Raw genomic sequence first — 26842 nt, forward strand, 5'->3', positions numbered from 1 at the left:
GAAACAGCATCTCTTCTAATCTTTATTGTAAAACAGAAATTACCAAAATATTTTGAAGAACGATATAGACTAAAAAGACTGTTTGTAGAGCTATATATGTTTGATTTTATGTATTACATAATGCTGAATGAAACATACTATTTCTTATGTTTTTGAATTGAAAGTAAGTTTCTTCTTACACAGAATATCACATTTCATAGTATTGTCTAGTTGCTTTATTTGTTTTCTAAGTGAACAAGAGGAATATTTTTCTGTGTGTTAGCTGCATATGCCCTTCCAGGGGCTCTCCTCTACCTGTAACATTACTAAGCAGCATTTTATAGGACATACCAGCAAAGCAGCTTGTCCAAGTTCTGTTTTGCTCTAATTGTACTAAAACTTCAGTTTTCTTAATGATGGTTTGAATTCAATTGTTAAGAAAAATGTGGCACACCATTATAAATTAAACAGCCCTAAGATTTACTCAGGTTATTTTATTAGAGAACAAAACTGTACGCTTCATATTAAAAAGTCAATTAATTATGTTTAGGTATTTCCCATAGAAAGTAACAGAATAATTCTACAGTAAACCACGGTCTCATTGACTTCCTGTTTAATTTTTCTCCATTTATCATAATGGGCTTAAAAAGTTGGACAAAAAACCCGATCTAATTCATCAAAATCAACAGAAAGAATCCTGCAGTCTTTGATGATCGATCGACTTCTTGTAATATAATAATCTAATTATAGTCTTTTGCAAAAGTGCATACCTATGTGCCACAGTTAGTTTAAAAAGCACAAGTATCTCATGAAAAAGCTGGGACAAATACACTTGTTCCCCACCACCAACACCCTAACTTGACCCAACAATCTTGCAGTTTTGGAGTTTATCACAGATTTATTTGTACAGTACAATACTCATATGGGACTTTGTAATAAAAGCTCCTAAGCTATCTAATGCAATTTGCTAACTGATATTAAAGGAGCTGAGACAACAGGAATGAAACTTCAATTTAGTAAATGGAAATGCATAAATATATTGTCCCAGATCTGAGCTTCTGTATTTCTAACAGTGAAAAGCAAATAATAAAACACTCAAGAGGAAATTAAAATATACAAAGTAGGAAACTCATGGATGTTACAAAGCTAGGAAAATGCAGCTAATTAAAAACATCCTTGAAATGCATTTTCCTGTGACCTGGCACACACCATTAAAAGAAACAATCCTTCCAATTTACCTAAAAATCACCTCAGGATAACCAATAAAAGACAAAATTCAACATCATCTAATCAACATGACAAACACTCAAATAACTGTTTATATTTGTTTTCAGCTGACTTTTCATAAAAATATGTACTTACATTCTTCATTATTTCCTTTTGATTGCAAAATGATCAGGTGAAGGCTTTATGTTATCAGGTAAAGGCTTTATATTAGAAATTCTACTTGTCTTTTGTGTGAGAATTATTAGAAATACCAGATTGAAGACACGTTCGATTCTAAAATTTTTGGAAAGCCTGCTTATTTAGGTAAGTATAGAAAGACAAGCCTTAACACGATTTATCAAACCCATCCTCAGACACAAGTAGGATGATGAGTTTTTCCTGTCAGCTTTTACAGCATCACCATCCAATTTCCCACAGGAACTTAAAAACAAATAAATCCTCCAATAAAAGCAGGTTGTTAAGACCTGATATTCCTAATATAAAAACAATTTATATTACATTTTGGGGTTGTCCCTTTAAGTTAAAAGGCAGCAGAGTAACAATCATTTTTTGTTAAAATTTCTTTTTAAAAAGGTCTGTTACTTTGGAAATAAATGTTAATACTTTGATAAATAATTTAATTCATATATGATAAAATATTAAAAAATAAATTATAGTAAAAGTTCAATTACGCAGGAGATCTATGCTTTAGAAACTAAGAATTTGCAAGCAAAAATGAATTACCAGCAGAAGAGAAGAAGGAAGAAGCAGCTGAAATAAGGTGATGGGTTGCCAGGGAGGAAAGAGTAATAAGCAGTGAAGCTAAAAACGTAAGGAAGGCCTAGAGAGGAGAAAAGTAAGAGCGTTAAGGGGAAAAAAGGAAATAAGCTTATTACTAAGCAAGTTACAAGTCAAGGAGAAATATGAAAAGAGTATCTGCAGACAAAATAAGCCAAGAAGATTAAAAAAAAAGTATAATAATAACATAGACACCCGGACGAGCAATTATCTCAACAATCCAAGTGCTCCTGTGTAGACACAGCAGATCAGTAAAAATTTATTGTGTTATCAAAAATAAGACTTCTAAGAGGAGATGATAAAGTATCATGATCTCCTTTGGCCACCTCTGGTCAAATAAGCAGAATTTTAAGATATTATGGACTTTTTAATGAAGTAATAAGGTAAGTGTTCATGGCCTTGCCTTAAAAAGAATAAAAAGGTACTAGATTCCATTGTTAAAAGTTGCATGCCATGTGAGTTCCTGCTCAACGATTAATGGCTGTTCTGCTTTCATAAATACTTTTTTTGCCCATTAAAAGAAAAGAGGAAAGAAAAGGGAATCGAAAATCCTACCATTCACGCACTTAAGTACTTACTATATGTTAATGAGAACACAATTACAATAGTGTGTATACACTAATTTTACACTAATAAAATGTAACTATAGAAACTGTCATGCCTCTCTTGGCAGCAAGAATTAATGTTGGAAGTATTAACACTTAAGTTAAAAATAATATTCAATTATATTTTTTACACCTCTTCAGCTTTATAGCCAACCACTGTATCAAGCTACTTCACTGTTCACACAACTGCAGCATGCTGAAGGATTCACATTTACATAAATCTCCAACTGCCACAGGAAGAATGCTAATATGAAAAGGAAACAGAAATGTCAGAGAAAAAGTACAGACCTTAAAGTATTACTTTACATGGTATCAAATACAAGTTAGAAAGAAAACAAGTTGAAGCACCAGTAAAAAAAGCCTTTAAAATACTACATTTTTAAAACAGAAAGTGACCTACTGTTGGCAGAGGAAAACTGTGAAGCTATGGGAAAATAACTAAACAAAACAGACAGTCCTCTAGTTACAACACACTCATTGTGATGACCCTGCCTCTGAGGGATACAGAACAGAGGGAACACGTAAAGCAAACAAAATTAACTTCTATTTTTCTATTTGGACTGATACGAGTAGAAAATTTGTAAGTGCAGTTACCTATTAGCACTATCATTTGCTGCTTGGATGCTGCTGTCTATTTGTAGGACAGTTTTATAATCAATGTATGCCTGTCGATACCGCTCCATCGACTCATTTGCCATTGCTCGTCGTAGAAGTGGCTTAAGGGAAAATGGCTGAAGCTCCAGAGCTCTGGAGAAAACAAAAGAAAAATGCGGGATTGAAACAGAGTAACTGAAATAATATTAATAAAACTATGTTATGATATATACAACTATACATAACAACTTTGTGATTTCAGATGGGCCTTACAGTAACACAACCAAGGAAAATGGGACTAAGTGGTTTATATTAATACCCTAAATGACATGCAGTTATGAAATTGTTAGTGCTTTTACTACAACTTACTCTACTCAAATCCCTATGTTCCATCTGGAAAACTACTTTCATCACCAAGAAAAGATTAATGTAATGGCAGCTGTTTAAGAGCAAAAACTATTTTTCTTAAGTCATGCCTAGATTATGGGGATTTCAAGTATATGATGCTTTTGCCTACATCATTTTCAGCTCTTCTTCCTCACATGGAAGCATGCACGTAAAAAATACATTTAGTAAGACATAAATAAACACGTGTCTTTTTTTGGCTTTTAGGGTTTTGCCTGTATTTTGTCTGTTTAGTCTTCTGATTATGTGCCTGGTCAACACTGAGCTCAACCCCTGACACTGTGCAATCAGAACTCCTTCCAAACGCCATGGGCTTTTCCAGCAATATGAAGAAGCAGTCCACAAAGGCTTTATTTATTAAAGACTACCTTTTATAAATCAATGATTCTTGCTAAAGAGAAAAAGAGATAAACTTTGAAATACTGAAATTAAGATCAGTCTAGCCAAATAGATTTCATGGAATCATAAAGTAATTCAGGCTGAGAGGTCCCTAGTCCAACCTTCTGCTACAGGTAGGTCAGCTCTGAGATCGGACAAGGTTGCTCAGGGCTTTAGCCAGGTGGACCTTGAAAACCTCCAAGGGAATGTCTGCACAACATCTCTGGGCAACCTGTTGCAATGCCCCCCACTGTTCATGGGGAAAAGGTTTCTCCTAATACACCGTCTGAACCTTGTGTGGTTCAATCTTCTGTTGTCCCTTGTCCTCCCACAATGTACTGCTAGAAAGAGCCCAGATCCATCCTCTGGATAATCTCCTCATAGGTACTGGCAGACTGCTGTTAGGACCCCTGGAAGCCATTCTTCTCCAAGCTGAACAAACCCAGCTCCTCTCCACCTGCCTCTCCAGGCAAGTGCTCCAGAGTTCACAACCACCTCAGTGACACTTCAGTTGATCACTATCTTTCTCATACTCAGGAAGCCGAAAACCAACACAGTTTTCATAGATGTTGTCTAACAAATGCTGAGTGCAAGGGGATAATCGCTTCCCTCAATCCACTGGCTATGCTCCTGTTTACAACCCCAGGAGGCTGTTGGCCTTCTTTGCTGTAACTTGGCTTTGCACCATTACTCCTTCTAAAGCTAAAGAAACAATGATTTCTAGAATAAACATTTCCAATTTCCATTTCATAAGTATTTCCAACATTCCATTTCTCTTCATGTTACTGAATGCATTTGAAAAACACAACAGTGCACAACATCATAGCCCCTACAAAACCTCTGCAAAAATGCTTGCCATTTTGTAACTTGGAAGAATAGTAAAGCAATTTCAGCTTCCTAACATCAAGAATGAAGAAAAAAACAACCATAAATAAATTCAGGGAGAGACAACGCTTCTTGAAGAATAGCATCAGTGGGAATGGAAAACTACATTTCCAGGGCAGAAAGCAAAGATAATACAGCCAGGGACCAAACCACATCACAGCACTAAATAAAACATTAGTGCATAGCAGCCCTATTTCACTCTCTGCAACAAGAATCAAAGGTACTCCAAATCAGAGTCTTGAGACAAACAGAGATCCAACAGAGGGTTTTTGATACACTTCTAAGCCCTAAATAGCTAAAACTTAATAAAAGGTAAATGTTCAATACTTATTTTTACATCACGAATATAAGCACTACACCATTTTTTACTCTGAAATCAAGTAACCTATTTGTAGATCATCCTTTATGTTGTGTTGCCTATAGAAGATTTATTTGACATTGCCTAATTCATGTGTGCTTGCAGTTTTGCAGTTCTGCTTCCCAGTCTCTAAATTATTTCTACCTCCCTTGTGTTCACTAAGCATCACGGGTCCTTCTGTATCCAGAAAATATGCAGAACATTAAGGACACTATCATTAAATAGTAAGAAAATAAGCTTCGAATTGTTAAGAATACAAACCCCAAAACCTTTTTATTACTGATTTCAGCTGAAGTCTTACATACTTCAGACCTCCTGAATAAAAAAATGTGATGGCTATTAAGCATGCCATCTTGTTTTATCAGCCAGCTGTCTATGGTCCTGCACCTGTTTTAACAAAATATTGTTAGCAAGTCAATTTTTTCCGATGACATTTTCAGAAAACTTTTCTGTCAGGTAGAATATATACAGTAAGTCAAATATTTAGTTAATACAAAGTTACATGCATATTTTATTTTTAGTTTTGGGGTTTTTTTTAACAGTTGGGTTGTGCTGTAAAAAACCCAACTGATGAATTAATATGATTTCTAACTGTCTTGGGATCCTTTTTTGCACCTTAAGCCTCAGTCTTACTAACCCTATCTATGAAAATTTAAAAAAAGACATCTAGAAATACAGTAATAATTTCGTGGAAGGCAATGGTTGGAAGTTAATGAAGGCGTCTGATCCTCTCTAACTCCTGTATCTTTAAAAGCCGCAATAAGCAGAAAGGATTTTAGCTCAATTCCTGAACAGATGTAATTACTGTTTATAACTATGCCAAGTATATATTTAAAAAAACCCAAAAAACAACAAACCAAACACAGAGAACACACACATATACACCATACACATGCTTGAAAGCAATTTCCAACTGTGATAAGCGTCTGGCTTAACAAAGCTTTTACATTTAAGTTACTACAGAGCATCATTGAAGTAAGCCTGGTTTTATATTAAAAATTTTAATCCTGCTATGCATTTCTGTATACACAGAAGCAGCGTAACAACTGCCCTGACACAGTAAGACAGTAAGTTAAAAGTTACTCCTTCTCTAGGTTCCATGTGATTGTTCACATAACTGACAAAGATATTTGTCATTTAGACAGGGAATCAGACTTTATTGAGGATTGTTCTAACTCAAACTGCAATAACAATATATCAGTTAAAATGTTTAATCATCAGCAGGAATGTTGTTGCTCTGCACGGGAGGTTGCAATTTACCTGTTACAATCCTGAATGCAGTCACTGCAGTTGCCTTCTTTGAGGTGACACGCTGCTCTGTTTGAGTACAAGATACTTAAATCATCTGGACTTTGTTCTCCTAAAAGAAGTTACAATTAAAATCAAAGACCTTTACTAAAATGACATTCAAGAATTAAAGACTTGCATACTCTAAGTTGCACTGCAGTGATGTAGTTTGCTGACAATGCAAAGCTGCAAGGAGCTTTCCTTTATCATGTCACCTAGAATATGTAATTATTCAAACACATAAATAAAAGCAAACAGCTCTGCCAAGGAAGCTAAAAGATGATTTTGCTCATCTTCCTATATTTTGTATCCCGTGAATTACCCTCTACTGACAATGACAAAGAATTTACTGCACAGTAACTCCTGCCAAAACTCCAGGCATAGTCTAGGTTAGTTCATTTGTAGTTCCTTTAAGTAATCTAAACAATAATCCTAGATTTAAGTATAAGGTGTCACACTCACCTAGACCGATGACATATTCAATTGCTTCCGAGTATTTGAGCACAGCTTCTCCAAACTGTCCACTCTTAAATAACTCGTTTCCTTCACTTTTTAGTTTTGCTGCAGTAGGAGGAAGTGAAGTAGAACTGCCACCACCAGTCGTCTGAGATCCTGCTCCATGCGATCTGGAGATCTCAGCTTCAGGGCTTTCACTCTTTTGATCACTGTGTAAGTAGCCATTAACTTCAGCTTCATGGTCTGACAAATGCTTTTGTGGGTTTTCCTCTGATGTGCCTTTTTTTAATCCGCTCTCAGTGGATTCCTTCTGCTTCTGTGTCTCTCTGTCCTCCGCCTTACTGCCACCTCCTTTGCTATGAAACTTTCTCTGCGAGTTCCCCATTTCAGCCTCCTCAGTAGCTGCCTCTCCTCTTACTGGCACGCCAATTTCTACAAGGAAGTTAATGAGCCGAGTTAGAGCTTGCATCATCAGAAGGAACTATCGTCCTGGCAGAAGAGGGGTGTACAGCCAAAGAACGCGGTACCAAATCCTTCAGGCATCCTAATGTTACCAAGATTTATTTGCCTCAGAAAACACTTCCAAGAACACAAAAAATCCTACTTACAAGTAACTTGCAATTATTACTGAGAAGGTATTACTATGAAATCTCATTTCTCCTTGCTGGGCACATTGAAAACCCCTGTTCTGTAGTGTCAGAATGGTACAGAGTTCACCTTGAAATTAACACTTTAAATACTGGCTATTACAGTACTGATACTTTGATTTTCCGTGACCAAATCAAAATGCTTGCATGTTAAAATTAGAACACACAGCTAACAAACCAGTAATGTTGCACCCTTCAAAACTCTCCTCAAATACAACATAGAATAGGAGGGATAAAATCATTCTCGAAAAGGTTTCATTTAAACATAATGTCAAAAAGCCTTTTATAGAGAGTTCTGATCACTCAATTTTCACTACTATTTATTACTAATTTAGTTAGTAAAAATCATACAATAAGGGTATCGGATATTAACATATATAAATTCCTTATTCACCTGAATTCCTAAGACTGCCACCATGGTATTCAAATACAGACTTCAGCAGGAAGCCTGACTCTTGATACTACCAGTCATGCAAAGGCAACTCTGTGTTTTGGTTCTATTCATTAAGATGCTGGGTTTTCACCTTCCCTTAATTTGATGTGCTCATCCGTCAAACAGAATTTTTTCATGCCGTCATATATTGGAGAGATACTTCCAACTGAATCGAACTAAACTTCTGAAGTTGACTCCAGGTTGTTCCAAATTTCAGAAAATATTTTTTTTAATGCACAAAATGTTACTGAAATCAAACTGAACAGGATGGGAAAGCATAAGATTTTTAAAAACAACAGATTCTCTACAGCCTAATAGACAAAAGCTCCAATTGCATCCTTCCTAGCTGTGGTCTTTGTTTTGAAATACCATGTTTAATAAGTTCATGCTCCACAGTGGGAACAATAATAGGATAAATCTATTCTATCCACACAGACATTTTATAAAACTTAAAGTGAAGTACTTATATTTGAGACTTCTATCCATCCATTCGTCCAATTTCGCGGTGCCAAATATGCCAAAAAGGTTTGAAGTCCGTTTGGTAGGGAGGATGAGGGTAACAGACTAGCTGGGCAGATGAATGAAGACAGTAGTACTATGATAATAATTTCCTTACAATACATGCTAAAATACTTTTATTTTACATCCACCAAAACAGAGAATACTCTGTATACCTTCTACTAAAAAAAAAAAGAAAAAACAATTTTAAATGTCACAGACAAACAAGTGATAGGACAAGTTTTTAGAAAAAATTCTACAGCAAACCACTCTTGAAAAGCATCCCAGCTGCTAGAGACAAAGAAAAATCAAGAAAGGCAGATAATGTGTGATGCAAATGTGAATGTCATTAATGTGAACATCATTTCCTGAATAAGGAAGAAAATTTCCTGAAGATGAAGTGCACAGAACCAGTCCTGGATTAAACAGGAAACATTTATAGCATTTGGAGTCCCCCTGAAATTAAGAATACACATAATTAACTTGTTTAGCTGTCAGGTTATGTTAATTGCCTAAATGTTTCTGGACTGAGTAAACACCATGCACAAAATTGTACAGATATATTTCTCAAATCTAATTCTCACTGTCTTTCATTTTCAGTGTTTATAACATAAACAATATTTCTGTCTCTACAGAGAAATGTATTCATGAAAGCAGTATTCTGGGCTTTGCCTTAAAAAAAATCAGTGCTTATGAACTTTAAAAAAAAAAAAAAAGTCTAGATACATTATAAATGCCGAAGAAAAGCTAAAGAAAGGTACTGAAAAGTATAGGTAGGATTTTGACCAGAATGACAACAAATACAAACTAGAGAGAATTTTACTTCATGTTAGTACTAAAATAATGAACTTAAAATGAAAGACTGTCATAAAACAAAAGCTATTGAATACTCCAAAAGGAATATTTGAAGTATTTTTTTGTAATGGATGACATCATCTTTCATTTAAAATTAATTTCCAGCTACACGAAATATTCATCCTCCAGAAGCATGGCACAAAAATAGTGCTGGCAGAATGAAAAGCAACATATCTAAGTTCAGTTCATAATGAATTCGCCTATTATGAAGCCAGGCAACATTTTCAACTCTTTCATCCGCTCTGGACTAGCTACATATGAAGACAACCGGAATGGTCCAAATCTCCACAGATTAATTTTTAATAATTTTAAATAATTTTTTGCTTTTATGCCACACACGGTCAGCAAATATCTGGTTCGTATCACGTGTTCTTGGTTTAGCTGATTGAGATTGTATCTGGATTGTTCTAAACCAGAACATATAACGAACAGACTCTGATCTCTGACTGCTTAGAATGAAAAAAGATTTACCGGTCCACATCTATACTGACCACTGTTATTGAGGGTTTTCTTTAACTTCAGGATATGCCCTACAAATGCAATTCTAGAGTTAATTTTCAATGCTGTTTCTTTTAACATGATCTAAATTTTTGTATTGCTAGCTTGCAATAGAGCCTAAAAGCCACAGTAGGTTGGGCCCCATTGTGCTAGATGCTGTACAAATTAATTATAAATGAAAGCTCCTTCTTCAGAGGGTTTACAGTTCTAAAAATCAAAAATAGCAAATGAACAAGCACACTGGAAAGAAAATCAAGGAATACAGAATAACTATTATATCGGATAACAAGGTGGCCAAATGTCCTCCTACAAGAGCTCACCAATAAGGCTTCTAACCATAAGGAGAACAGACACAGTCAATTACTCAAGGCCACAATGGCAAAGAAACTTCCTATTACAGTAAAATTCTGTTCACAAAGATTACTACAAATTAAGATTTGGATAGGTGTGAAATCATATATGGCATAAAGGCCAAGTGATCGAGGATACAGAGCAGCCAGTAAGCATTAACCAACAGATAATATCTCATTATCTCAGAGCCTCAGTGGTAGAGGAGAGCAGAAATCAATACCAGGAATGACGAAAATACAACAGCAAGCACAACTGATCACTTTCTCTTAGGAAAGAGCTCTAATTGTCTCCTACCCAATACACTTTGCTTCTCAACAAATCAGAAACTTCAAAATGCACATCTAGGACCTTACTCACTGTTCTCTGTGAAAAGCCATGAAACATTAACACATATGTTAAAGAATTATCTGTAACATCAAATAAATGTTTCATTATTCCACATGGAATAATTCAAAAAAAAGTAAAAATGTAAAGACAAAGAATCCAGTTTTATTTGAAGATGTCCATTTCATAAAACATGTTTAGAAAATCAACAAGAGAAATTCAAAGAGTGTTATCAACCCCTATTTGTTTTGGAAAGCTGTAAATCAGTCATTATGATGACAGCTCTATTTATTTAAGGACGGAAAGCACATTACTTCAGAGAAACCATGATACGTGGTCAAGACCAGTTGAGAACACAGTACATAATTCAACAAAGATGCAGAGAGAGTTTTCATACCTATTCAGCTCCTAACAACATTCCCAAAAAAGGACAATCTCGTGAAAGAAAACAGTCACAAGATAGCGGACTGATATAAGTCTACCTGGACTTTAGTAAAGCCTTTGACACTGTCTCCTACAGCGTTCTCCTAGAGAAGCTGGCAGCTCACGGCTTAGACAGGTGCACTCTTCGCTGGGTAAAAAAATGACTGGACGGCCGAGCCCAGAGAGTTGTGGTCAACGGAGTTAAATGCAGTTGGCGGCCGGTCACGAGCGGTGTTCCCCAGGGCACAGTTTTGGGGCCGGCCTTGTTCAATATCTTTATCAAGGATCTGGACGAGGGGATCGAGTGCTCCCTCAGTAAGTTTGCAGATGACACCAAGCTGGGTGGGAGTGTTGATCTGCTCGAGGGTAGGAAGGCTCTGCAGAGGGACCTGGACAGGCTGGATCGATGGGCCGAGGCCAACTGTATGAGGTTCAACAAGGCCAAGTGCCGGGTCCTGCACTTCGGCCACAACAACCCTATGCAATGCTACAGGCTTGGGGAAGAGTGGCTGGAAAGCTGCCTGTCAGAAAAGGATCTGAGGGTGCTGGTTGACAGCCGGCTGAACATGAGCCGGCAGTGTGCCCAGGTGGCCAAGAAGGCCAATGGCATCCTGGCCTGTATCAGAAATAGTGTGGCCAGCAGGAGTAGGGAGGTGATCGTGCCCCTGTACTCGGCACTGGTGAGGCCGCACCTCGAATACTGTGTTCAGTTTTGGGCCCCTCACTACAAGAAGGACATGGAGGTGTTGGAGCGTGTCCAGAGAAGGGCAACGAAGCTGGTGAAGGGCCTGGAGCACAAGTCTTATCAGGAGCGGCTGAGGGAACTGGGACTGTTTCGTCTGAAGAGGAGGCTGAGGGGAGACCTCATCGCGCTCTACAACTACCTGAAAGGAGGTTGTAGCGAGGTGGGTGTTGGTCTCTTCTGCCAAGTAACCAGCGATAGGACGAGAGGAAATGGCCTCAAGTTGTGCCAAGGGAGGTTTAGATTGGACATTAGGAAAAATTTCTTTACTGAAAGAGTGGTCAGGCCTTGGAACAGGCTGCCCAGGGAAGTGGTTGAGTCACCATCCCTGGAAGTATTTAAAAGACGTGTAGATGAGGTGCTTAGGGACATGGTGTAGTGGGCATGGTGTGTTGGGTTGACGGTTGGACTCGATGATCTTAGAGGTCTTTTCCAACCTTAATGATTCTATGATTCTAAGGAGATGCTCTTCAGTCTAAGAATGGTTCCAAATCACGATACTGTCATGTTCAATGACAAAGACCTTAATTTGGTGCTATTAAGTAGAAAACATACTGGAAAAAAATCACAAAATAATTCTCTGTAGCCAACTGCTGTGGCACCAAGTAAATTTAATACCACATAGGCAGTGAAACTAGAAGTCAGATGAAGGATTTAACACAAAGGAAAAAGAGGTGCTCTGATGCTTCGGTACGAAACCAGTGTACCAAACCAGCAACCTCAAGGTGCACAAAACAGCAGGACACACACAAAAATAAAAAATATATATATCCTGAATCAGGAAAAAGGTCTCATCCAGAAGAAGAATATTCTCTTCACCTCTAAAATGTAATAAATAAACCATGCACAAAGAAAACGCTCCCTAGGCAACATCTTTTCCCACAGTCAACTCACAAGACATAGCTTTGTCTGTTATGAGGTTTCTTATATGTGTTCGAAATACATCTTTTAAAGAGAGATGTGTTGTCAACTTTAGCATTAACAGGTTGAGAAATAATAATTTTAAAGCTAACTTGGACTTTATTTTTTTAAATGCACTTTCCTTTTTATGAATAAATAATTACTAAATTTCAGAACAGTTTAGTATTTTTTTTTTAATTATTGTAATAGGTCAAGTAAATACCACACAATTCAGCAAATTTTTATGAACTAAAAGGGGCTATTTAAAATATATTTATTTTATTTATCTTTAAACCATATTTATCAGTTGAGATTATAAGTTCTATAAGCATGTCAAAATATCATGCGCCTTGTCAAGTACATACATGATTTTTAGTTTTTATACTGCCTGAATACTAGTTTTTACAGTCTCTAGGACGTAAGCAATTTTCTGTTCCTATTGTACAAAAAGGATTTTATTTACTGTCGCTTTCAGATACATAGAAGATGAAGAGAGACTACAATCTTTATTTAGACTGTTTTGTTCAAAGCTGAGAAATCAACTCTTCAGAGCTGAAGAAAACAAAAAATATTTTGTTGTTTTTCTTCCAATTTCTAAATTACAAGTTTAGTAGGAATGCATGAGGCTTACCATCTAGAATGTGAAAAAAATGTGACTACATGACTGGACTACATGGACTACTGGACTGACTGTGACTACATGACTAGATGTATAGAGAAGACATGTAAGATATTTAGTCTACCTACTGCTGTTAGGTTCACAGAGCATATCAGATTTATTCAGTAACTAAACTGATTTCGTATTTGTTTCCAGTTGTACTTTAAAACACAGAGTAATCTATGAAGATGCTTGCCTCCTAAATCTCAAAAATACTTATGTGTATCACATGAACACATGTTGACAATCTTCCCTATGTTTAAAAGCCTAACCTTTCATCAACGGAATGGGAGTCTTCCTAAGGAGCTAGAAGGCACTTAGTCATCTGAATGCTCCCAATGAAAAGCAACCCCAAATTAACTAGGTATTTAAGGCTAGGGACATCATCCATTCCTTTCTTCCACGTTTTAGCTGAGGAGACTTAGTGGATACCTAATGATTTTGAAAAATGTATTTTCCTTAAATTTGTGTGCAAATAATGCATTATTAAATCACACATGAACAGTCTAATATTCACAATTAAGTTGGAAAACTCACAGACTAATTTAATTTCAAGATAAAGAACTTCATAGGCCATGGAAAACACAAAAGCCACAGTTGTCATGCTGTATTACCTTAAAGAACCAACAGAAAGGAGAAAGGATGGAAATCAACCTGGGGATGTTATTCTATTGCAGGCTGGAGCCCAGACATGTAGCTGAATCTAAAAGCAACCTGCCAGTGCAAGCCTCAATAGCCCCTGCTGCCTCACTTCCTTCTAAAGTCATGTATTCTGATTATGCCAGTAGCTTCATCTCAGCAGTCTTGCAGCTAGTCACACACTAATCCATGAATGGGAGCTGCACTTCAACTGCTTGTAAAATACATATAGTACAAGAATTACATGTTGTTTATCTCTAATATATACTTTTGGAGCACACAGATGATCTCTTACATTAAAAACAAAAAAAAGATCAATAGTTTTCCAAAACAACAACAACAAAAAAATAAAATTACATGCCACTTGATCATTTTTACACCCTTTGATCCAATCAAGGGAGGAAAAATGCAGAAGAAAAATGTCATGGTGCAAAGGCAGGAGAGCTGTGCAAGAGAAAGAGCTAAGGAACACAAAATGTTCTCTAACACCAGAAGAAATTCCCATCTGGGTCCACATCAAAGGATAAGTATAAAATTACACAGGACACAGGGAAGTAGGTGATTTACAACAGCATTTTCCTTCTGTCTCTATTACACCCTTTCTAGAAATAATTCCAAAAATGTGTAATAAAACTGGATTCTAGATTTCACACTCAGATCTACTTTAAGTAGTGAATGTAATTTTAGTCTTCAATCGGGCAAAATCCTTTACAAGCAAATATGGATGAATTGTGTGAATAAACATTGGCAATATCAAAGGCAATGATTTTTTCCTCAGGTTAAAATTAAATAGGAAATGACACGGCATTACTTTTATCTCCACCGCTTCTTTCATGTTCTTCTGTATTTTCCCCTCTTTCTTCATCACCTTCTGAATCCTCTATATCTTGAATAAGTATTCTTTTTCCTTTGCCTTGAGTCTTAGATACAGGCTTTAAATCTTTCAGTTTCATTTCAATCTCTATTAGATTTTTCTGCAATAGACAAAAAACAGCAATAGCAGAAGCCTTTTTCTATAGGTGTATAAATTGTAATTTATATACAGAAAATGCATTCTGTTAAATAATCCACATACAATCCTGAAGAACTATCGAGATAAGTGTTACCAATATAAAAATAGAGAAAATAAATGTGACTTTTCCAAGAGTCAGTATCAAATCCAAGATTTTCCAAGAGTCAGTATCAAAACCAAGTGTTAATCAACTTTTGTCTCTTAGAAACTCAGAAAATATCACACAAATAAGTACTTTTCTTGAATGAACTGCTTAGGCAAAAAAAATTTAAATTAAAAGGAAAAGAAGTAGATTGTACTATTGTGATATCTGGCATGGTTTACTCATAAGAGACATGTGGAAAACAGGTTTTTCCCAGAATCTCTGGAAAAGCCTAAAATCAGTTTACCAAAATTTATGCTATGGAGAATTTGGTGTCTGATACATATCTGATGGAGGAGTGTAACTGATAGAACTAGAACCAAAAGAGACAAAAACTTCTCAGCAGTGTAGCAGAAGGACACTGTTGAATAATGAAAAGGTTTGCTCCTCTTGTAAAAACTGCAAATTAGATGATCAAACAGCCTCTCATTCCATAAGCATTTGTTGATTACTCAAAAAAATATACTCCAACTGCACTTTACACTTTCAGAGCAGAGTAAGACACACCCAACATTATGCACTATTTTGAATTTAATTCAATGCTGTGCAAGGAAGTGCCATTTCAGTACTCACTTCCTCGAGAAAAAGGTAAAACAAGGACAGGAACAAGCAAAGATTCATGTGGACAAAGTACCTTGCAGAATTCCAGTTACTGACAAGCAATTTACCTTTATTTTAGTGACTCTGCACATAAACGTTCACTCTGAATGTGTTCCATACATTCATACTTAGCTCAAGAGGGTTTTGAGGATCCTCCAAGCAAAGAGCAACTCAAAAAATGCCCTGCCAAGCACTCTGTCACCTCTAGATGTCTCAGCCAAGGCATAATAGCTGGCACAGATAAGGACAAAGTACAGACACCTGCTTTCAGCTATAGAATCATTGCTCAGGAAAGCTACTAATGTATTTGGATCTCTGGAAGAGTGTACTCAAAATCAGTAAGTATCTTATGTCTGGTATTACAAGAAGTCTCAGCACAGCCTGTTTGATAAACTTCTCACAAAGACTGTTGTGGAGTTTGTCAACACAGACTCACAAGCTATTTAGTGATTCAGTCTTATAAACAGAAAAAAAACCCCAAAAGCTCGTTTAGGACTCAAATCTAGAGAGACGTGTTTAAGAAGAAAGAAAGGGAAAAAAAAAAGGCGGGCAGGTTGATTCCTTGTTGATGTGAAACTCGGGAACTATTCTGGACAGGAATCTAGCTCCAAAAACACCTTAAAAGGGACAAATGCCGTATGTGGTGAATTTGACATAGCAGGCTTGGACCTCTCTCACGGTCGCAAGCAATAGTAGTGATCAAATAACTCCACAGAAAGAAGTACCAATCAGCAAGCTGCTAGCAGCTCAAAATGTGCCAACAATAAGAGCTGAACAGAATTCAGGTGATGAGGCAATTGCACAGCACCCAGAAGTCATATGTAAAAAAAATTGGGAGGGTAGCAGTATGATGAATTCAACAGGCAAAAAGCAGTTTAGTATCAGAACTGCCTAGTACTGAAGATTCTCAGGACATGTAGAGTCCAAATACAAGGACTGTGTTCTAACCCACAAAACACCCCTAAGAAAATACCAATGAAATGACATGAACCAATCCTCTCCAAAGTAGCTGAAGTAATAGTAGTACAAGGACCACATCCTGACCTTGACTTTCCAAAGAAAGCATCTGTCTTTCTTAGATCCAAAATTGGCTAAGAAGGGTCTAGATTCATCAGAAGGGTATGAAAGGTTTTTCATTCTAGCCTGGAGGTGAGAAATGAGGATTTATAACATCACGCTGAAGTGAGAACAGAACCCAGGTCCTCTCCTTTTGTGTTAACTTTACCACTACAACAACAAAAGCTTGGCATCTCTTTTGAATTTTTCTTGTGAATTATGTGTCAAACTTAAATACACCTATCCCAATGGATCTTTCTGAGAGAAATTTCCAAATAGCTTTGATCAGCTAAGACACTAATACTGTAAGCATGTTCAGCAGCAAAATTTTAGGCACCTAAATTACGTTAATAGAGACAACTTGAGTGCCTACAGATTCTCACAATTAAGTAGTGAACAGAAGATCTGGTCACATTCAAGGACCTGATTTCCACCACAGGCACCTATGTGGTCTTAGGAAACTGATCATTGGCACAGTAGATCGAGTGTGTCCTCAAAACTCTTATTCAAATCAAACAATATACTGTACTCACTTTATGCTACAACTGTATGCAGCCTTTTTCTAGTCATATTCAACTCATTTATCTTTACCTTAGCTATAGCGTTTTCTGGTTCAACACATAATACTTTGTTCAGATCCTCTATAGCTGTCTGGTAATTCTGCAGCTGATTGTGTACAGTGGCACGGCGCATCAGAGCTACAAAGGAACAAAGTATTTACGTATTTAAAGCATAAAGTAGATAACAATACAATATTTTTTGTAGACATATTAAGTGTAAAACAGTTTTTTAAATTCTGCATTTACTTCATAATGACTCTGTATTAGTAGTAACTGTTCTCTTGATCATTTTTAACGATGCAATTTCACATGACACCTTTTGGGATAGCGATCATGAATTGTCAAGCATCTTTTCATATTTTTCCCATCCTCCCATGCAAATATAGTTAGCTACATTCAAGCCCTTGCCTTCAGAAAGGATTAAATCAGCAACTTTCATTGTTTTCACGTCGCTTTTAAGGTAGTTAATACTTCAGTGTGGGTATTATGGAACCAATGCACTGCATGACTACAGGAGGGCTTATAGTCATCATATAAAAAACAAGAGTTATTCTACTGCATAAGAATACACATTACAGATCTACAGGATGGACTGCATAAAACTTCCCTGACCCCGAAGATACTAAAATTACTATCTAAAATTACTTTGGGGAGCTACTCTGTTTCCTTCTTTATACTTGGACTTGATCTAAAGGTCAATGAAGTCAACTAACAAGAAGAATGGATATGTACCATTTTATTTGCTAGAAATAAAATAATACATAGAAGGGCAAGTTTATGTTCTACTTTACCTTTTATGTTGCCAGGTTCCATATATAGTACCTTGTCACAATCCTGCAAAGCACTGTCCCAGTCCTGAAGTTTGATTTCTGCTTGAGCTTTGTTATTATATGCAGCTGCAGTAGGTATTACTGATATACTCCTGAAAAAAGGGAGTATTGACCACGGTAGGCTCATAGGTTGAAAACCTGAATGTAGAAACACTTCACAATTGGAAGCTGAAAACAGTATTATAACAATATTAATACTGATATTCTAACCACAGTAGTAGTCAGAAACTTCTTCCTGCAAGACCAGAGGCAACCATCCACCAACTAGGTTTACCATCTTCAGAGGTCTGTTGCTTGCCAGGGCTTAGATCTGCGATGTTGCAGAGAAGATGCCATGGCTCATCTGTCCCTTAAACTATTACCTCTTGCTGCCATCCACTAACAAATGAAACCTTCAGAGTAAAAAGAGTAACTACAGAGCTCTGGAGGCTATGATGAAGAGCATGGGGGTCCACATGAGCTTCCCCTTGATCTTGCTCGTAAAAGGGAAAGACTCAGGTAGCAGTGAATGAATTGTTAAGGTCAACGTCTGGCTGCATGGCTGGTATTGTAGGGCAGGGCTTTAGCTTCTATAACAACAGGATGATCTCTGAGGAATAAGGACAACTGGGATCCATATGACAAAGTGGTGCAAGACAATCTTTGCCAACACCCTTGCTAACCTAGCAAGGAGGACTCTAAACCCTCTTCCCTCACTGGTAAGAGGGGGCAATAGGGAAGTGCCGGGGGGACAGCATACCGGAAGAGACTCACACTTTCTTTGTGAAAAAAGCATGACTGGAGGACCATCTCAAGTGCTTGTGCACAAATGCACGAAGCATGGGAAACAAAAAAGAAGAATAAAAGCAGGCTCTTTAGAAAGACTATGAAGATAAGGAGGAGGAGATGCATTCTAGTCTAAGCAGTGATAAAACATATGAAGGTTTGTCTTGGAACAGGCAAGTTTTGTCTTGGAACAGGCAAGAGACCGACAAGCCAGTCAAAAGAGCTGATGGGTAAGAATAAGAGATCAGACTGACATGGTGACATCATGGTAACGACCTGGTTCAGACTGCCTGATGAAGAAGAGCAAGCAGATGAAGTCTTCTTCAGGCAACTAGAGGAAGCCTCACAATTACAGGCTCTGGTTCCCATGGGGGACCTGAACCACTCTAGTATCTGCTGGAAAAATGACAAGGCACAAGACATCTATGAGGCTTCTGGATCATATCGAAGACAACTTCTTGACACAATCAACAAACTGATGAGCGGGAATGTTCTGCTGGAATTGTTACTCACAATCAAGAACTGGTTGGGAATGCAAAAGTTGACAACAGCTTTGGCTGCAGCAACTGTGAGATGGTAGAGTTTAAGATTCTGGGAGAAAAGAGAAAGGCGAACACTAGAATTACAGCCCTGGACTTCAGAAGGCAAGATTTTAGCCTGTTCAGGAATCTGCTTGGCAGGATTACAGGGAGAATGCCTTGTAGGGCAAAGGGTGCCAGGAGAGCTGGTTGATCTTTGAGACAGCTGCCTCAAAGCACAAGAATGATCCTTTCCAATGTGCAGGAAGCCAAGCAAGCATAGAAGGAGGGATGAACAGAGAACTCTTGACTGAGCTCAAACACAAAAATTAAATACACAGCAGATGGCAGTGGTGATGGGCTACCCAGAAAGAATATAGAGACACTGGCTAAGTGCAAGTGATGGAATTAAGAAAGCAAAAGTTCAGCTGAAGTTGAAGCTAGAAAAGGGATGTGAGGAGCAACAATAAAGTTGTTTGTTTTTTTTTTTAAAGGTCTATCAGCAGCAAAACAAAGATTAAGGAAACTGTGGGCCACTGGTCAATGCAGCAGAGGACCTAGTGACAAAGGACATGGAAAAGTTTGAGATATTCAGTGGCTTCTTTGCTTCAGTCTTCATTGGTAAGGTTTGCCCCCAGGCTTCCAAGGTCCCTGAGTCTAGAGGCAGATTCTGCAGGAGTGAAGCAGAACCCACAACAGAAGAAGATAAAGTTAAGAAACACTTAAGAAAATAGGATATACATGAATTCCAGATGCGGTGTTCAGGAAGGTGGCCAATGTTACTACAAGACTGCTCTACATCATCATGGTGATTGGGAGAGGTTTCTGGTGACTGGTAAAGGCCAACGTCACATATATCTTCAAGAACAGCAAGGTGGAGGACCTGGGAAACTACAGACTGGTCAGTCTAATGCCAGTTCTCAAAAAGCTTATGGAGCAAGTCGTCCTGAATTCCTGTCCAGGCACATGAAGGATAAGAAGGTGACTGGCAACAGCTAGCATGGATTTACCAAAGGCAAATCATGCCAAGACCAACCTGATCGCTTTCTTTGCTGAGTGGCTCAGTGAAGGAAGGAAGAACAGAGGATGCTTACCTTGACTGTAGCAAAGCCTGTGACATATCTCCCATAGTATTCTTATAGCCAAATAGGTAAAACATGGACTAGATAAGTGGACAATAAGGCAGACAGAAAACTGACCAGACTGCTGGGCTCCAAGAATTGAGTCATACAAAGCCCAACTGGTGACCAGGTACTAGTGGCCTCCCTTTGGGATCAAGTTTTTAACATCTTTATCAGGGAGGTGTAAGATGGAACAGAAGGCACCCCCAGGAAGTTTGTCAATGATACAAAGCTGGGGGGGAACAGTCAATAACACACTGGACAGCAGAACTCCAGTCAAAGGGACCTTAACAGGCCAGAGGAATGGGCTGGCAGACTTCTCTGGAAGTTCAGAAAAGGCAAGTGCAAAATCCTGCACCTGAAACAGAGTAACTCCAGCAACAGTACGGGCTGTTACTAGCAAGAAAGCAGCTTTGCAGGAAAGGACCTGAGGGCTCTGGTGGACAGCAAATTGAATAGGAGTTAACAGTGTGCTCTCAAGGCAAAGAAAGCATACCACATGCTGGGCCATATTAGCAAGAGTGTAGCCAGGAGGTTGACAGAAGTGGTTCTTCCCCGCTCTTCAGCACCTATGAGACAATAGGTGGAGTACTTGTGTTCAGTCTGAGGCTCTCCTGTACACAAAAGGCACCAACGAACTGGAGTGCGTCCAGCATGTCACCAGGACAGTTAGGGGGCTGGAGTACATGCAACACTTACAAGGAAAGTCTGAGATGACTAGGTTTGTTCAGCCTGAAGCAAAGGCACAGGGCAGATCTTACAGCTGTTTTCAGTTACCTAATGGTAAGGTATGGAGAAGGCAGAGCCACATCCTTCTCAGAAGTGCACACTGATAGGACAAAAGGCAATAGACACAAGTTGCAAAAAGGGAATTTCTGATGACGTTTTAGGAAAAAAAAATTACTGTAAGGGTAGTTAAACACTGCAACAGAGTGAGGTTGTGAAATCTCCATCCTTGGAGATATTCAAATCTTAATTGAACAAAGCCCTGAGTAACCTGATATAATTTGGCCCTGCTTTGAGAGGTGGTTTGCACAAAATATCATTCAGAGGTCACTTCCAACCTAAATTATTCTATGATTCTGCAGTATGACTGAAATGACTAAGCAGATCGATTTCACCAGAGGTATGCAGAAAAATAGGCAAGATCCATTTATTTTAAAATCACATCAGCATAATAGAACTATGTCAGAGCACATTCTCTGCAAAAGTTTTTAATCTCTTTATAAATGAGAGAGAGATTTAAGGATTTTTGTAAAATAGAAAGTACTCTCTACGTTCAGCTTAGAATAGTGGGCCTCATCACAAGACAAACAGAATGAATAACTGTACCCTGATTATTTTTATACAGAACTCTACTCTTTTTCCCTTTTTAGCCATATACAAATAACCCCTCCAGGCTATTATCAATTCACACCGAAATATGTTTTATTTAAATATTTCTAAATGTAAGAAAATAGGAATTTTTCAGATGGTATTAGAACAGTGTCTAGTTAGAACAGTATGCAGTGTCAATATCATATATTTCAGAAGATGTACAATGCCCCATGGGGGTCGAATATGGAAAGACTCTCCATTAGGAAGGATTCTGCCCATCCTTATTAATTAATACCTTATTTATGCCCCAAAAGCAGAGATTTTTACTTATTTTTATAATATGGATTTGTATTTGATTTTTTGTATATGAAATACAGCTCTGGATGTTTTTTATATTCATGTTCATGTATTAAAAAAACCCAAGAAAGATGTTAAGACTGCAAGTCAAGAACAAAAAATACACATCAAATGCCTCAGTTTAAACAGCCTGTGCACTATGAATGTCAATACCTTTGGCACATATATAATTCAACAATCTCCAGGTAAATTTTCATAAGCTGTTCTACAAAACCCTGCCTCCTTCAGTGACAGTATAAATGGTGCTTCCTAAACATAAATCTGTTCGCTATTTATTTTATTGCTGTTACACACAATTTATTCCTATTCGTTATTTTCTCCATACTTGTCTGCACTGATCACAGACACATTAACTTCCTCATAATTTTTTTTTTGAGGATATCCCACTATCATAGCCCATGAATTATCTTAACACTTCATCTCACAGTAGTGCCATATCATTACCCTAAGTTTACACTGGTAATTAATACACCAAGATTCCCATATGTTCTCAATTTCTAAGTGACAACTTTGACACTTCTAGGACTTCAGTTTTTTTGAAGTCCTTATCATTTCAAAGCATAGTGTTAAGCACAAAATTGAGTTTCCTTTAATGTTAGTTTAATGTGTTAGCAGTCAGCACTTTTGCAAGTCAGACATCTAGTGTCTCAAGATGGGTAATCTGCAAAGAAGAAACAAATGTTGGTCTCATGAAAATCCTGGTTTGTATAAACAGCATCATGTTTGAACACTGTGAAAAAGGTAGAGAAAAAATCTAGTTCTTCCAAGGTAGCATTCAAATACCTTAACTGAAACACTATCCTTCTCTTCCTGTCATGCTCAATTCCATTAACCTTGAACTTTTCTACTTTTGGAACAAATACAATATATATATATAGAAACAAATACAATATATAAATAAAGCCAAAGTCTGAGTGTAGTCCACTGTGCACTAAATAAGGCAAGCAACCTGTAAGCGTCTCATATTTTTTAAATCCAGTGTTTATATATTTTTCTTCTGGACTGCTACTAATTACAGACAGTGTTATGATGAAGCTGCACATAATGATTTTTTTTCCTCCTAAGAAGAGGTTATTAAATCAATTTTACTTATTAATAATTGAGACAATCCTACCAATACGATTAATTAGAATTAATTTTGTAATTAATTTAGTTTCTCAACACACTGCTTATCCTTTTATTTTTGTCAACTTGCCCTTGAATCTCAATGGTTTTGAAAAATCTGAAGAACTTTGTGACACCTGCAGATTGCATCCCATCACTATTTATCCACTTCTCTTCCTAATAAATAAAAATTAATATCAGGATGCAACAGTGCTTTAAGTACTCTTCTGTCAAATTTTTTTGCCCTTTTGAAAATAATCTAATTGTCACTAGTTGCTTCAGTAAGAAGTTGCTTTAATGACATTGCTTTAAAAATAATATTCGCAAGTAACAGTCATTAAAATAAAAGAACACAATAGTATTTACTCACCGACTGTAATATGTCACTGCTTCCGCATAATCCCCAATGGCAAAGGCTTCATTGCCCTTTACTTTTTCACGAGTAGCAATAAAAATCTTCTCTTTCTCTGTCATGCCTAGAAAACATATTTATACATAACAACTAACAACTTTCACAGATGCAGTCAAAACAGTCAGCTAAAATAGTTTGAATGTCATAATCTGTATATTATTTTTTAAAATAATATGGCTTACTAAAAGTCAAATTTGTATTTTATTTTCTGTAATAAGAACCTAAATCCTTCTGATATGCATACAATACAGAATGCAACATGAAAGTGGTTGGCTAACCTCTACCATTGATTTATAATAGCAGAAGTACGCTTTATTTATTTATCTAGCGCTCTCAACCTAAACACAACATAAATATTTTAACTGATTATTAACACCAAGACTAGCATTTTTTCAGCTGTGGCTTCAGTTAACCTCCTAAGAACTTTTAGCATCTCTAGGGGCTGAAAAATAGATAAAGACACTTTTACCTCTATAATATGCTGCTTCAATTTGTATTCACACTCTACAACACAGTATTAAAATTAAAGAAAAATTATATGTTTCTAAGACATTACCGGTTGTGTCTATTTTCTTTTTGATTATAGGTAGACTTGGCCTACTAAAGAATCTTCCTTTTGAGTTATTTTCTTCACAGCCTTCATCAATTTTAGAACACTCCTTTTCCACATCGAACCTGAAATTAATAAAAATAACAAATTCAAAAATGCTGCATAGCAAGACTCCTCTACAAATAGAAAGGCATAGTATATTTCCATTATAAATCAAAGGAAAAGAGAGATGAAGGCTGTGTTCAGTTATCCATGACTAGTTAGGAAAAAGATATTTAGTCTTACCTCCTTTCCTTGTATTGGTTTTTTTTTGTTTGCTTCTCCTGCTCATACATTACCTCCCCTCTTCCTCCTCCCTTCTGGTTAAAACCAAACCAAGAAAATGTCTGCCTCACCTCCTTGCCATCCCCCCAAAAAAGACAGGTAAAATTTAAGACACAGTATTATCAGGCTCAATCCCAGCCCTATCAATCATCTCTATTAACCTTTGCCAAAATACCTAAGAAACAGCTTCAAAGCAATTAATATTGTAAAGGTGAGAGAGATTTCAAAGTCGTCTCAGACACTTCCACAGCTACTCTGAAGCAGCTTTTGAAAACAGTGTTTAGGAATTTGTATCAGATAAATATTGCTGCCATAGTCCTATAAAACACATACAGTAATAACCAATACTACACTATCTAGAAACACTACACTCGCCACTTTTCTGTTTAGGATTTAATGGAAAATATCCTTTGCTTTCCACAATGATCTTGACAATATGAATAATTTCTATCTGAAACAGGCACACAATTTTGAGAATTTATCCAATTCAAAACTTTTTCAGGTAAGACTAATTGTTCTCCATTTTGATTCTGATCTTTTGCTACTTTACTTTTATCTATTTATTATAAATTAACCACATTTCAAAATAGATGCCTTTAAAATATGAAGTGAAACTTTTTTGTGCAGAAATTGCCTAAACAATTATTTGAAGGTTTTGAAATTATCTTCAAAATGTTTTGAAAACACGATATGCTTCAAACTGGAAAATTTCTTTTTCAGTATACTCGTATTATCCAAAACAAATACATTATATGGGAAAATTCACAAACTGTAGTAGACTTAAAGATTGAGCATACAAAACTGCAAACAAAATCCCAAAATTATTACTTTAAATGACACAGAGGAAAGAGGGAGGAAAGAATAAATTGTTGCAGAAGTTATTTTGATAATCGATTTTGTTTGTCCACATTTGAGCAGGAAGACTCCGATTTCTGAAGCATATATGCATGAAAATAACTGATATGCACAACTTTTTGTAAGAACAGCATCTTATGCAGACAGGGGTTTTGTAGTGGTTTTGGGGTAGAGTGAGACATTAAGAGTTTCATTACCCAAACCCCACAGTCTCTAGATTTAGCTCCCCATCTACAGCACTGGAAACTCGTGCCTCCTCACTCTGATTGTACAGCATCATATTCCAGAGCTAGAGAGAAGCTGCTACAATGCAAAACACAGAAGTATGTGCATTTCCCCTTCTGTGTTCAACAATTTGGGGGCATCACTCACGTAACTTGGGAGGGTAATATGCCACCATTACATGATGCAGAGAGTGTCTTTGTATCATGGCTCCATCCACCCTAGAAATAGTCAGTTCTGTCTAAACCTCTGATTATGTGTAATTGCACCTGAGCAAACTGATGCATCTGCCTGAAGCTCATTCTTTGTGGTCAGCGGGGCTCAGTGCAGGAATAAGGATTCATCAATTTTGGTTTTAATTTAGAATTGCAACTTTAGATACACAGAAGATCAAATTTATAAGCCCATGTTAAACAACCCTAGAAATGCTTTCAAAAACACCTGATAAATCAAGATAATTTTAATCCCTTGGTTTTACGTACCTCCATAGATTTTGTATCTTAGATGTTGAAAGGAAAAATGAAATCTGAAACAAAATCACTTTTTATTTGTATTTTCTGCTGACTTGTTATATTTCACGCAGCTTGAACAAAAGTATAGACTAAATTGTTTTCAGCTGTTAGCACCACGATGCATCATTTGCATTTTAACAGAACATTTATTTTGGAAAATCTAAGTTTCACCGAAGTGTTATAATTCCCTGAAATGTTGACCTTAAGACTATGTTTCTGGAAAATACTTTAAAAACCAACATTTAATAATGTTCCATTATTAAAAAAATACATAATATTAAATATATAATATTTAATAAAAACTTAAATATAAAGGATTTAACATACTTGTCCCATTCACTGTAATCCCGTGGTATGTTTTTCTTGTTTCTTTGTTTGTTTTGTAATTTTTTGTTCTGAAAGAGAAACAGCCAGCCTGTAAAACAATTTTTTAAAGTGGAAATTCACAGCCTTTTTTTGTTTTGTTTTGTTTCTGCAATACATATTCCCGGTAACTAACACTATTCATGACTAATCTCAGCATAGTCTTGGAAACTTCATTTGTCTTGCTTTAAAGAAAATCTTTATGTATTTGACACATCGTTGTAATCTGAGGAGCTCTTCAGTCTCACACTTTCTCTCCACTGCCCTGCTACATGTCACAGAGGCACTGAATAAAACTTTCAG

The 26842-nt window shown here is 36.8% G+C and overlaps 1 protein-coding gene and 1 long non-coding RNA gene across 2 annotated transcripts in view; one reads left to right on the top strand and one right to left on the bottom strand.

The window, feature by feature from the left end:
• The window catches only part of LOC142078608 (uncharacterized), a 390353-nt gene that overhangs the window by 95313 nt on the left and 268198 nt on the right, over positions 1–26842 (top strand). The window lies entirely within an intron of this gene.
• Positions 1–26842, bottom strand: part of SPAG1 (sperm associated antigen 1) — a 55375-nt gene that overhangs the window by 12804 nt on the left and 15729 nt on the right. Inside the window, exons 5-14 of the mRNA XM_075141346.1 lie at positions 26504–26571; positions 24270–24388; positions 23672–23777; positions 18081–18211; positions 17321–17427; positions 16718–16816; positions 14731–14893; positions 6958–7383; positions 6469–6568; positions 3183–3335 (exon numbers count right to left, since the gene is read on the bottom strand). Of these exons, the coding sequence (XP_074997447.1) occupies positions 3183–3335; positions 6469–6568; positions 6958–7383; positions 14731–14893; positions 16718–16816; positions 17321–17427; positions 18081–18211; positions 23672–23777; positions 24270–24388; positions 26504–26571 (1472 nt within the window). The remainder of the gene's footprint in view (positions 1–3182; positions 3336–6468; positions 6569–6957; positions 7384–14730; positions 14894–16717; positions 16817–17320; positions 17428–18080; positions 18212–23671; positions 23778–24269; positions 24389–26503; positions 26572–26842) is intronic.

This window comes from Calonectris borealis, chromosome 2 (assembly GCF_964195595.1).
Source record: "Calonectris borealis chromosome 2, bCalBor7.hap1.2, whole genome shotgun sequence".
Taxonomy (NCBI): Eukaryota; Metazoa; Chordata; class Aves; order Procellariiformes; family Procellariidae; genus Calonectris; species Calonectris borealis.